The sequence below is a fragment of the Condylura cristata genome, unplaced genomic scaffold (genome assembly GCF_000260355.1).
Source record: "Condylura cristata isolate star-nosed mole 26May11 unplaced genomic scaffold, ConCri1.0 scaffold00040, whole genome shotgun sequence".
Classification (NCBI taxonomy): domain Eukaryota; kingdom Metazoa; phylum Chordata; class Mammalia; order Eulipotyphla; family Talpidae; genus Condylura; species Condylura cristata.
The window spans coordinates 3,974,658-3,987,413 of record NW_004567141.1 but is presented as its reverse complement, the minus strand read 5'-3'; the positions used below and the strand labels follow the sequence as shown (position 1 = coordinate 3,987,413).

Sequence of the window (12,756 nt, the reverse complement as noted above, 5' to 3'; positions counted from 1 at the left end):
GTGAGAGGATTCACCAGAGACAGTGGGGAGCAGAACAGGCAGATCAACAAAGTACACTGCTGAGGGGAGCAGTGGGCGGGTCAGGGGAGGTCTGCCTCGCCATATGGATCTCCTCTGGGGCAGGTGGGGATCGAACTCATGTGGAAGTGGCTTAAGTTTCTCAGTGCTGCGCTTTAACCCGCTGCGCCTGCAGGGAGGGCCTAAATATTTTTTTTTTAAGCCACACTGTCAATAAAATAGAAATTATCAGGTATCTCCTGAGCATGATAACAGTCTATGTCTGGAGTCAGAAGCAAGCAGCTTACTAATGTTGAACCTAGAACTTTTCCCATTAAAGTCAGCGGGGAGATGTGGATACCAGTGTCATCATTATTTATCGTCATTCGGGAATTACTAGCGATTGCAGTTGCTTTTAGAACTTGTATAAAGAGAGGAAAGGAAAGGTAAAGCTATCATTATTTACAGATAGTATGCTTGTTTACCTGGGCTACTCAAGAGAAAATTGAAGAAATACTGAGAAGGCAGAGGATTGAAATATAATATATTCAGATCAAGCAATTAGAAAATAAAGAAGAAAATACATACAATAGTGACTCAGAAAAGAAGTAACTTGTACACATTTCTGATAGGAAGTAGGAAGCTCTATATTAAGTAAGATTCTGCTGAAGGACATAAAGGAAAACTTGGTTAAGTATTATGTTATTAGAAAAGTCTAATTGAATGACAGCAGTTGTTCCCAGCCATAATTTTCATATTTAATGTGATCCCACCAAAAACACTGCAGAAGACATGTCTTTATTTTAGAACTAAAAATTTTGATTCTGAAGTTCATATGAAAATTAAACATGCAAGAAGAATGAATGGGTGGGAACTCTGAATAAGATGAGTCATGGGTGTTCTGGCATAGCAAATGCTAAAATGATATATTCGCATGTGGATCTATAAAAGATAACAACAGAGCTCATAAAAGTAGACAGACATGAATGGGAATGTTACATTAAAAGATAAGGCTTCAAATCGATGAAGATACAGTAAATGACTTGGTGTTGGTATTGAAACTGCTAATTAGCTTTAAAAAGAAAAATGCTGGGTGTTTCTTTCTCTACACCTAAATTCCACTAGATCCAGAATTTTTAAAAAGATTTATTTATTTATGCACACAGAACTGGGGTATAGGCCAGAGGTGCAGGGTCTGTGAGAGGATTCACCAGAGACAGTGGGAAGCAGAACAGGCAGTACACTACTGTTGGGCAAGACAGGAGAGGTCTGCTGCACAGTGTGGGTCACCTCCGGGGCGGGGTCTCGAACTCGCACTGAAGCGGCTGAAGCAGCTATGGCTAGCTTGCAGTGCAGAGTCCTAACCCTTTGCCCCATCAGGGAGGGCCTAGATCCAGAATTTATATAACAATAAACAAAATTATAAAATCACTAGATTAAAAAGTATGATTTATTTTAGAATTTGGAAGTGGAGGAAAGCCTTTCTAATAAGGACACAAAACACTAAATTCATAAGGGGAAAACACAGGAATGTGACTATAAAAAATTAGTGTGTGGTAAAAAGACCACTTGAAAGAAAAAGCATGTGCAACACACAACAGCACAAGGATTAGTTTCTAAAATATGTAATTTTTTTTCTAATCTACAGAAAAATAGTTCATTTCAAATCTACAAAAAAATGTTTTTTTTTGTAATTTGTATTTTCTGTACATAGAAAGAGAAACAATTTTTTAAAATAACATGTTTATTATTATATGAGAAACATAATTTTTAATAAACGAAAAGGGTTCAACCTCACATATAGTAACTTAAATTTATACTTTGTTATTGTTAGCAGGAGTGATTTAATTCTTCACTTTGTAGTCAAGGGCAGATATGGCCAGCAAAGCCTTCAACTTAGTGTGAGCGCCACCTCTACACATTCTCATGTACACACAGGTGCGCGCTTTCCTGTGTGTAGGGGACATGAGTGCAGAGGTTTTCATGGCAGCACTGTTTCTAATAGTCGAAGACTTGAAAGAGACTAAAGTTCCATCATTTGCAGAGTGGTTAAGTAAACTGGGGTACATCCACACTAGGGACTATTATACAGCCATATAAAGGAGTAAGACACACCTACAGCCGTATGTTTAATGATGTTTTGGTCAGTGACAGAGCACACATACGGTGATATCAGGGCCCAATAAGTGATACCATACAGGTTGGTGTAATGTCCCGCCTAGGGCTGTGCAGTTGTACTCTTTAATAGTCACACAGTGAAATCACTTACCAACGAATTTCCCTGAATATATTCCCTTTTGTTAAGCAATGCATGATCTTGTGGGAAATGGTCTCATGTATTGTTAATGAAATAGCAAGTTGTCAAGTGAGACAGGATGTAAGTAGCATACTTACAAATGCAAATGCATAGGATATTTTCTTGAAGGGTTGAGAAAGACTCAACTGCAATAGTTTTTGCTGGCAAGGACACTTTTCATTATATACCCTTAACAGTTTGAATTTTTGTTTGTGTGATATCCAACTTTTTGATTTAAAAAATTCATTAAGGAGAAAAGCTCATCAAATTATGTTACTTAAAGTTTGTCTTCATAGTAAGTAATATCATCCTATTCATGTTTGTCTGTTATTTGGATTCCCTTTTCTGTGAACTCCTCATGCTTGTCCTTGTCCATTATCTTTTGCTTGTTACTCTTTATGGATATGTGGCAACATTTAAGGTAATAAATTAACCCTTTGGTCAGCTTGACTCATTTTAGAGCCCTGTACCTGGAAAAAACAGAAAAGGCCCTCTTCCCATCTCCCTGTGGCAGGCCACGCTTGGGGTGCCTCGGGCCAGTGAGTATGTGCCCGGGGATACAGCCATCTGAGAAGGAGCAGAGCTGAGCCCTCCAGCTCTTCTGCTAGTGCAGTCCTCTCAGTGAGCCCTCCCCATTGTTAGCATCACCCGGTGTGAAGTAGGTTCCGTGCAAGACCTCTTTCTCTTCTGAAAAATCTTCTCTCGAATCCTTCCTAGAACTGCAAGTTAGCTATTCGCTCAGAATGTAAGAGCTTCTTATGACTTAGACTGAAGACATGAAATATCCCTGCCTCACAATGTACCACAGACACATAACCACAGCACGATGTGCACACGTTCCCCCAGGCCCCCTGGGAAGTCCTGAAGGTTGCACAGAGTAATAGAATACTGATTGAGAAGCTACATTTATCATCTAATAAAGTAACACATTTCGTCCTTAACGTGAATTATGCTGAGGCTGCTTTTTTTCTTTCTGCTCGTCACAATAAACTGATTTCAAGACTTTTAATATCTGAAGGCTGGAGAGTCCCAAGTTTGTATCGCTAGCCCAGACCTTTATGGAGTACCTGATTCCTCTGCCAGACTGCCTGCTTCACGAGCAGACATGGACACATGGATAGGCATCTCTGACATGGATTGCCCACAGCAGAACTCTGGACTTGATTTATCCCCTTAAGCTCCTTTTCCCTGGTCTTTCTCATTTCAGTAAACAACGCCATTGTCCACCTAGCTACCTCCCAGCTCAACCCAAAGCTGGGGATTGTCGTCTTATCCCTTCATCTCAAACAAACCTTCCTTAAGTTCTGTTTATTCTACCTACAGATCTGCCCGGTCCCTTCCATTTCTTTCCACCACCAGTGTCAGCATGCTGGGCTAAGCGACTGTCTTTGCTCACCTAAAGAAGTAGCCGCCTGGTCTAGGAATTTCATTCATTCCACACATATTTGTGGTACAGGGGCCAGATATGAATCAGTATTCACATAAAGAATGGAAGATCTTACTTGATGCCTATTTGGAGGAGTGAAGTGCAGGAGGAGTGATATCAAAGAATAGTTATAAAACAGTGGATCTGGTTCTCCCTGGTGGTGCAAGAGGTTAGAGCACAGCACTATGAAGCACAGCACTATGAAGCTGTCCACAGCCACTGCAGCCTGAGTTCCATCCCTGGCCAGGGAGGCGACCCCCATGGTGCAGCAGACCTCTCTTGTCTTGCCCACTGCTCCCCTACATGGTGTATTTCACTCAGCCTGTCTGTTCTGCTCCCCACTCTGTCTCTGGTGAATCCACCCAGAGAGAGAGAATCTGTACTCTCACCCCCCCCCCGCACCTCTGGCCTGCACCCCAGTATTTGTATACATAAATAAATAAATCTTTAATAAAATAAAACTAGATTTCTAAGCAAAGATCCTGCACAGCTTGGCCCCACCCCCTTTCCACTGTCTTCCATGCCACTCTCCCGCTCCTTCCCTGGATTTTAGGCCACTGGTCTTGCATGAACTTGCAGGCATCAAGTGAAGAAAGGGATGAAGGCATGTAGCTGCTTAGGATAAGTAGTGTGACTGATTAAAACAGATGCCTAAACTGATCAGTCTTGACCCTAAGACTTTCCGCATGCAGCTGACAGATTCAAAGCCTCGTTCCCCAGCAGTGGAGAGCAGGACACCTGAGCCTGGTATGGTCGACACTCAAGCCATTTGTCCCTTCTGTTTTACTCCACTGTGTTTGTGGCCCACTCGGCTGTGCCTCTGGTGTTCCTGGACCATCAGCAGAGCTCACATGTCCCGCAGACAATCCCTTCCCCCAGAGCCAGCTCAAGGGTCCCAGGAATCAAAAATGACTCCTGACAAAAGCTTGGTTCCCTGATCTTAGGCAGATCTTGAAATTCTGACCTTTCCAGGGTAAATTCTATTGAGCTAATCAGGAATTGAATGAGCATATGGAATCAGATACTTTAAAAATCAGACAGCATTAGCAGTCGTTCATGTAGGAAGAACGGTGTTCCCTTATCATCTCTGCCTCAGCAGAAAGTGCATGTCTGATGTCAGTATGGCTTTAAACCCTTTCTACTACTCACTCGTCTTCTAATAAAGACAGGTCTAATGTCTTTGCAGACAGTCATATCTAGTTAGAATTTATTAACAGGCTTTTATCCTATTTATTTTTATTTTTTTAAAAGATTGATCTATTATTTGTGCATACAAGAACTGGGGCAGTCCAGAGGTGTGTGGGGAGAGGGGCAGGGGCGGGATTCACCAGAGACCAAGTTGGGAGCAGAACAGGCAGATCGAGTGAAAGACACTGCTGAGGGGGGCAGTGGACAAGACAGGAGAGGTCTGCTGTGTCATGTGGGTCAGCTCCCTGGCCGGGGATCGAACTCCTGCTGCAGTAGCTGCAGAGAGCTTCATAGTGCTTCACTCCTTGTACCATCAGGAAGCCCCCACTACCCTATTTTTATATACACCTTAAATTTATGGTGATACCAGTTTTCCATTTATTTATAGTGATATGAAGTTTCCTTTTAAGATGTTTACACTTAAAAGGAGTCAATTTAGAAAAAAATATATTGAATAAATAATAATCACAGTGATGTCTGAGTCAAACAAAAATCACATTGTGGTTTGTGAACATTTGAAGTCTGGAGAAACACTGCCTTAGAAACAGAGCTGTGGCCAGTTATGGACAGGCCACGTATGGCAGGACCAGCCATATCATAAACAAAGTTAGCCTTCCCCAGAACAGCTGTCAAAGTGTGGTGCTCTTCTTTCTTCCGTCTTTCGCAAAGGTTCGTTTACCAAGCAAAAGTTGGGGGTCGCTGGTTCCCAGCCGTCTGCGCACACAGCAAGAAGCAAGGCAAGCAGGAAGCGGCAGATGCGGCTCTCCGCGTCTTGATTGGGGAGAACGAGAAGGCAGAACGCATGGGTTTCACAGAGGTAACCCCAGTGACAGGGGCCAGTCTCAGAAGAACTATGCTTCTCCTCTCAAGGTCCCCAGAAGCAAAGCCAAAGACAGTTAAGACGTCTACTTTTGGTGCTCTCTTTTTTTGGGGGTCCCGCTAACTCCTCTCTGGGTGGAGTTGGCTCTTAGCTTGCTATGTGACGTATTCCTAGGCTTTAATACTAGCCTCAGTAGAACATAGAACTGGGATGCTAGGTGTGAGAGGGGGGAAATGTCTCCCGCGTTGAGCAGAACACGAGCCCCGTCCACTCTGAGACGCGGCGGATGCAGGCCAGGCTCTGTGGCCCTAACGCAGCTCTGTGCCCACAGCTCCCCCTCACGGGCAGCACCTTCCACGACCAGATAGCCATGCTGAGCCACCGGTGCTTCAACGCTCTCACCAACAGTTTCCAGCCATCCTTGCTTGGCCGCAAGATCCTGGCTGCCATCATCATGAAGAAAGACTCGGAAGACATGGGTGTCGTGGTCAGCCTGGGGACAGGTATGCGGGCTCTGAAACTTGCTACCCCGCCCTCCGCCCCTCCCGGTGCCTGCGCGGGAGGCCCGCGAATGCTGACACTGGGAGGAAGCACTTAATTCAGGATGGGAAATGAATTCTCGTTTCCTTGGGGAAAGAATATTCGACTCGGGATCTGAAAAAGTGAGGCTGTTTCTGCTTTCAGAGTTTGAGAACAGACAGCCTCTACACTACTCATCATTGTTTTCCTTTGGAAATTTCACATTTGCTTTTTCACTGCTGTCTTCCCAGGGAATCGCTGTGTGAAAGGAGACTCTCTAAGCCTGAAGGGAGAAACTGTCAATGATTGTCATGCAGAGATCATCTCCCGGAGAGGCTTCATCAGGTCAGCGAGATCGGCTGGCAGCACCCAGGACCCTGCGGCCGGGCAGGCCACTGACCCCCATCTCGGCCTTTGCCTTGCCAGTCTGCTTGACCCTGCCTGACAGAATCCAGCTCTTCTGTGACCTAGGCTGCATCCCGCTGCTCAGCCTGCTCTCAAGTGCTCTCCCATTTCTGCCAGTGCTGCTCCAGTCCCTTTTTTAAAAAACACAAAATGACTTCTTGGTCCTTGGGGCTTTGGGGTGAGAAAGTCCTAGCTCCACGGGGATCCGCAAACAACCCACTGCCCTGCCAGCTTCGCCTGTTCTGTAATTGATGAAGGGCCCGGCTCAGGGAGCAGCCCTAGCCGCCGCCCATCTTGGCATCCATTTATTCTGCCCCAGCCCCCTGTAAGCACCACAGAGAGGAGCCCTGGACAGAAGTAAAACTGGTCTTTAAGTAAGAACTTAAAGGCAAACTTTGCTCTAAGAAGTGCTGAGGTCTCCCATGGAGAGTTTCCGATACTTCTTTCAACGTGAGAAACTGCACGGGGTCTGAAGCTTCAAGGTTTTTCCTCATGTGGGGCCTGTTTTTCCTTACTCAAGGTCAGATTGTAGAAGCAACTGCCTTTCCAAAATCAAGCCTGTCTTAACCAGCTTTTCTCCTTACAGGTTTCTCTACAGTGAGTTAATGAAATACAACCCCCAGACTGCCAAGGATAGTATATTTGAGCCTGCCAAGGGAGGAGAAAAGCTGCAAATTAAAAAGACCGTGTCGTTCCATCTCTACATCAGGTCTGCACAGTCTGTGTTGCCACCAGAACTGGCCTGCCCAGGCTCTGGGCCCGGGTGTCAGATGCTCTGCTGCCTCATAAGGAGGCTTATTCATTAGGCCTCTCCAGTTCTGTTTGAGGTGCATGCCCTGGTGAGGAGCAACCCTCGCCTCCACTGCTGCCCATCTCCACTAGCTTCAGAAAAAGCTCCTCAGCTCCCCCCCCCCCCCCGGCCCCTCATCTGCCTGTTTTTGAGCCCCAGGAACGTGGAGAGAAGGTTCTGCACGGGTGCGTTTTAACGGAGACCCTGTTTTGCAGCACGGCCCCATGTGGGGATGGCGCCCTCTTTGACAAGTCCTGCAGCGACCGGGCTGTAGAGAGCACAGACTCCCGCCACTACCCTGTCTTTGAGAACCCCAAGCAAGGCAAGCTCCGCACCAAGGTGGAGAATGGTGAGTGGCACACCTCCCTCTTAACCCCAGAAGGCTGTTACAGCCCCGTCTGGGCATGGGACACGGGCCCAGTGCCTTTCATGGATGGGGTACGAGGGCCTGTTGACAGCAGAGGGAAGACCCAGCTAGGGGAGATCTGCAGAAAGACAAAGATCATATTTTGAATTTGGTAGTCTGGGAGATTTCTCCCAATTTCCAAACAGAGGCAAAGCTCACTGGTATCCAACTCAAGAGAGAAGCTGTCTGGCAATCAAAATGTGGGCGTCATTCTCCTGTGGTTGATTCCTACAGCCACTGGAGTTGGGCGGTTCACCTTGGGGTGGGGGGGTGTTGGGAACAACCCACAGAATGGTGCAGAGCTGGGCCCCCGCGCAGAGCCAGACCCCCCTCCTGTCTGCCGGGTGTCTGAGCCTCTGCCTCATCGGCCAGCTCCTCCTCCTGCGCTGTCTTCTCATGGCTTCTTAGTCTCTCCTCACACCAGTCCTGTTCCTTTCAGGCCTTTCTTGTTCAGCCATCAGAGTAGCCCTCCAATGTAACTTGGGTCGTGTCACTTCCTTGCTCGGAATCCTGAGGTGTACACCCAGAGTTCCCATCTGTTGCAGCAGCCCACTCCGTGGGCACACCCAAGAGAAACAGAAACGGATGTCCACGCTGACACTGGTGTGTGTAGGTTCGCAGCAGGGTTGTTCCTAACCCAGTGCCCCTCTCCGATAAACAAAATGAGGTATGTCCACACAGTGGACTCTTACTCGGCCATCAAAAAGGCGAAGGAGTGCTGTATGCTACAACACAGATGAGCCCTGGAAACATTAAGGGCGAAGGAGCCAGTCACAAAAGATCCCATATTCTAGGATTCCTGTGATAGGAAATTCCCTGAATAAGTGAAACAGAAGTTAGTAGTTGCTTAGGACGAGGGGTGGTGAGGGCGGGGAGAAGCGGGGCATGACTGTAATGGATAGAAGGCTTATTTGGGGGATGGTGAAATGTTCTAGTGTTGGGCTTAGTGATGGCTGCACAACTCTGTGGTGATGGTTGCACAACTCAAGCCATCTGATTATGTGTTTTACGTGGGTAAATTGGATCTCAGTAGAGTCGTTAAACACAAAAACGCTTGTGTGTAGCAGTTCCCAACTTACTGATAAAGAAGCAAAGGCTGCATGCTTACATGTGCTTCAGTCACACTGCTGCATCTGCCCCCTGTGGCGCGAGACCCCTTGCTGCCTCGGGGCCTTTGCCTCTGCTGTTCCGTGTCTGAGACACCCTTGCACAGTTCTTCCTTCAGTGCTCAGCACTCGTGCTTGTTCTATCCCAAGAGCTTCCTCTGGCTGCCCTGCGCAGCTCCCTCAAAGCCATCAGAGTCCTGCTACCATTTGGAACTTTTTTTCTTTTTCCATTTAGAATTCTTACACACGCATTGCTTTGTTTGTTTCGGGTCTTGCCGTTCCCTTTTTATCCCCACGCCGCCATGCTGTTGCAGGAGGACCATGTCTTACTGGTTTGGCTCCCCTTCATTTCCAGCACCAAGTACAGTACCAGCACATTGTAGGTCCTATGAAAACAGGCCTGAGTAGCCAGTGGCCCAAGTCTGAGGCGCATTAACACCCTCCCAAGGCGCTGCTGGGCAAGGGGCCTCCGTGGGTCTGACCAGGGTTCACCCCCAGGGGAGGGCACCATCCCAGTGGAGTCCAGTGACATCGTGCCTACGTGGGATGGCATTCGGCTCGGGGAGAGACTTCGCACCATGTCCTGTAGCGACAAGATCCTACGCTGGAATGTGCTCGGCCTGCAAGGGGCACTGTTGACCCACTTCCTGCAGCCGGTATATCTCAAGTCTGTCACACTAGGTAAGTGACCCGGCATCAGTTGTTCTAGTGCCAGGGTCCCAGCCAGCTGCAGGCTGAGCCGACAGCAGCAGGATGTCCTCCCTCTTCACAGAGAGCTTGACTCAGTGCTCAGGGGCTGATCCTGAGAGGCTGGGAGGGGGGCTGAGGCAGCCAGTCTGTCCACCGACACACCGGGCTCACCTCTTGAAATGAGCTAGAGAAGCCTGGAGCTTAGCACAGCGCTTCTCAGCAGCCCCGGCCTCACCTGGACCCATGCCTGCGCTTACGTGCTCGGTGATGCCAGGACATATGGGCCCCCTCAGTCAGAAGGTGCTTCAGAACAGGCACTGGCTCCTCTGTTTCGACAACTGTTTTGCACTTTGAACCCCCCCATGTGTCTCCGCCGACGGCATTTGGTGCCGACACAAGCAGACCCTTCTGTTTCATATCCAGGTTACCTTTTCAGCCAAGGGCATCTGACTCGTGCTATTTGCTGCCGTGTGACAAGAGACGGGAATTCATTTCAGGACGGACTCCGACATCCCTTTGTTGTCAACCACCCCAAGGTGCTGTACCCCCATCCTTTTTGCTGTAAACATTTTCTCCTTTTCAGACAGTCCTGTCAGCAAAGCCAACATGTACACTGTGGGCGGGAGGAGCTTAGTTGGCGTCTGGGGTCTCATCCCACCCCCTCTTTGCATGCTGAGGGCTTTCCTCCTTTAAGTCTGGAATTCAGTTAAATGGTTGGGTTAGCATGTCTGGAGTCTTAACCAGACAGAAACCCAACCAGGGAGGATCCTGGTCCCCCGCCCCCCTTTCCCATGATTCCTGAGTCCCTACTTTAGAATCTGTCCTGAAAGGTTTCCCTTTTCTCACACTGCTCCTGGGCTTCCTAGGTCGGCCGAGTCAGTGTATATGATTCCAAAAGGCAATCTGGGAAGACCAAGGAGACGAGCGTCAACTGGTGTCTGGCCGACGGCTACGACCTGGAGATCCTGGATGGGACCAGGGGCACAGTGGACGGGTGAGGCACGGGCTTCCAGATTGCTGCTCTCCCCAGCTGGAGGGCGCCCACCTAGCAGTGTCCACCCTGAGCCCTGAGCCCTCTCTATCCTACGGGAATAATGAGGGCTTTGTTTTTCCAGGCCACGAAATGAGTTGTCCCGGGTCTCCAAAAAGAACATTTTTCTTCTATTTAAGAAGCTCTGCTCCTTCCGGTACCGCAGAGATCTACTTAAACTCTCCTATGGTGAGGCCAAGAAAGCTGCCCGTGACTACGAGATAGCCAAGAACTACTTCAAAAAGAGCCTGAAGGACATGGGCTATGGGAACTGGATAAGCAAACCCCAGGAGGAAAAGAATTTTTACCTCTGCCCAGTATAGTGTGAGCCAGTAACTGGGGCGGGGTGTTTCACACTGGGATGAGAGGTAGGTCAGTCGGGGGGGGGTTTCCTTTTTTTCTTTTTCTTTCTTTTTCTTTTTTCTTTTTTTTTAATGGAACCATAATTGGTGATCCTGAAGACTGAGTTCCTGTTTATCCTGCTTTCTTTGGGGATACTAGGCCAGCTCTAGGCAGCCCCTTTTCTTTTCCCAAGCCAAGAGATCAGAGGTCGAGACCTAAGGGGGAAAAAAAAAGAGGGCTCTCGTTCCTTTCCACCCAAAGCTTAAGCAGTCACCGAGCGCCTGCAGCCCACTCTCCCTCTTCTGTTCTGTTCTAGTGTTTTCCATTTCCTTTCCTTTTGTGTTTGCCACACTGACCTCTTGTGGTCTCGATTAGGTTCCAGTTGACTCTGAATCATGTCAGGGACTGGTGATTTCATTTGTGGATTCTGCAGGCCCCTCTGCTTCCCCTCCTCCCTTTCTGAGATTCCTTCTGGTGGTCAGTATGTTTCTCCTTTTCCTCCAAGATGGGGGATAAGGGAACTTAATGAACTTGGTGAAACATTTGAAAGGGCAGGAGAGTGAAGCCGCAGTTAGCTCGTTACTGGTGCCAAGTGACTGGGAGCTGCAGGTAATACTCAGTGACCTTCGGATCTTGCACTTTAGCCAGCGTGGGGGGAGCTGAGAGCGGAAACACGGCCATGGGCAGCAAGGCCCTCCCCCAGGCTGCGAAAGGCTAGGCCCGCCTGCTCACCTGCCAGGCAGTGCGCAAGGTGGCTCCCCGCGGGGTGGCCGGACAGGCCCTGGGAATGCAGGCATGTCTTGGAATATTGCCTAGCTCCTAACTGCCTCTCCCCCTGAAGCATTTCAAAGAGTTTGTCCTGGGGGACTAGGGGTGGAGGAGAGGGAAGTGGGGCCACAGACTCCACCCACAGGTAGGAGAAAACCCAGGACAGTTCCTGGAGGGCAAATCGTCTCTGCTCAGATAATCAGGACTTGGCAAGAAAGACGACAAAAAATCATGTTGACTGAGATCACTGTTCACCCAGCGTATTTCTGATGACAGTGACACCAAGGGAAGTTAACTAAATCATGGGTAAATTAGGAGTCCATAAGTCCTGGTTCTGAACTGCTGATAACCTGTCATTGCAGATTTAAATTCAGATGGTTTATCCAGGTGCTTTTGTTTTGCCAGATAGCTTCAGAAGGTTATTTGTGGGTAGGTGGGACCTGAGGTCTCTCTGACAGTTAGGGAGTCGTTATAGGGTTGACACTAGTTGTAGGTAAAATGGCAGATTGTCTTAAAACTTTGTGAGGTGCGACCCTTGTCTACACCTCAGCTTGACTCCTGTGGGCAGAGCCTTCAGCCCCTCTGTGGAGTCTGGCCCTGGACTGACTGTGGCCAGATGTGCTCGAGAGCAGTACAGAGGCCCTGCCACCTCCAGGCCTGAGCCTGCCTCCTTCCTCTCGATGATTCCTCTCTCTGTGAACATGCTGAGCCAGCACCCTCAGATGATTTCCATTCCCCTGCGCCCCGTACCCACTGACTAGTTAACTCTCCGACCCCACGCTTCCACAGCAGACACATCCACATTTGCACTTTTACTCTAGTGGCTACTGTTCCCTCTGTCCTTTTGACCAAAAATTGAACAAATTAAGAAAATCCAAGTTGTTAAATACATGCGATGGATGTCTTTGTGGAACACCAAAGTGTCCCAAGGAACTAGTAGGCAGGGAGACATGCCTGACTCCTGGGTGGAAAG

General features: G+C 48.2%; 1 protein-coding gene across 4 annotated transcripts in view; it reads left to right on the top strand.

Moving 5' to 3' along the window:
• ADAR (adenosine deaminase, RNA-specific) overlaps nt 1–12,155 on the top strand; it is a 47,202-nt gene extending 35,047 nt beyond the window's left edge. For 3 of the 4 annotated variants that reach the window (XM_012733351.1, XM_012733348.1, XM_012733349.1), the window contains 9 exons: nt 5,577–5,802; nt 6,059–6,230; nt 6,498–6,591; nt 7,238–7,360; nt 7,657–7,790; nt 9,452–9,634; nt 10,067–10,179; nt 10,510–10,637; nt 10,759–12,155. In XM_012733351.1, coding sequence (XP_012588805.1) covers nt 5,577–5,802; nt 6,059–6,230; nt 6,498–6,591; nt 7,238–7,360; nt 7,657–7,790; nt 9,452–9,634; nt 10,067–10,179; nt 10,510–10,637; nt 10,759–10,996 — 1,411 coding nt within the window. In that variant the 3' untranslated portion in view covers nt 10,997–12,155. The remainder of the gene's footprint in view (nt 1–5,576; nt 5,803–6,058; nt 6,231–6,497; nt 6,592–7,237; nt 7,361–7,656; nt 7,791–9,451; nt 9,635–10,066; nt 10,180–10,509; nt 10,638–10,758) is intronic. The other variant, XM_004693770.2, reaches the window with a different exon arrangement.
• Nucleotides 12,156–12,756: the final 601 nt, after the last annotated feature.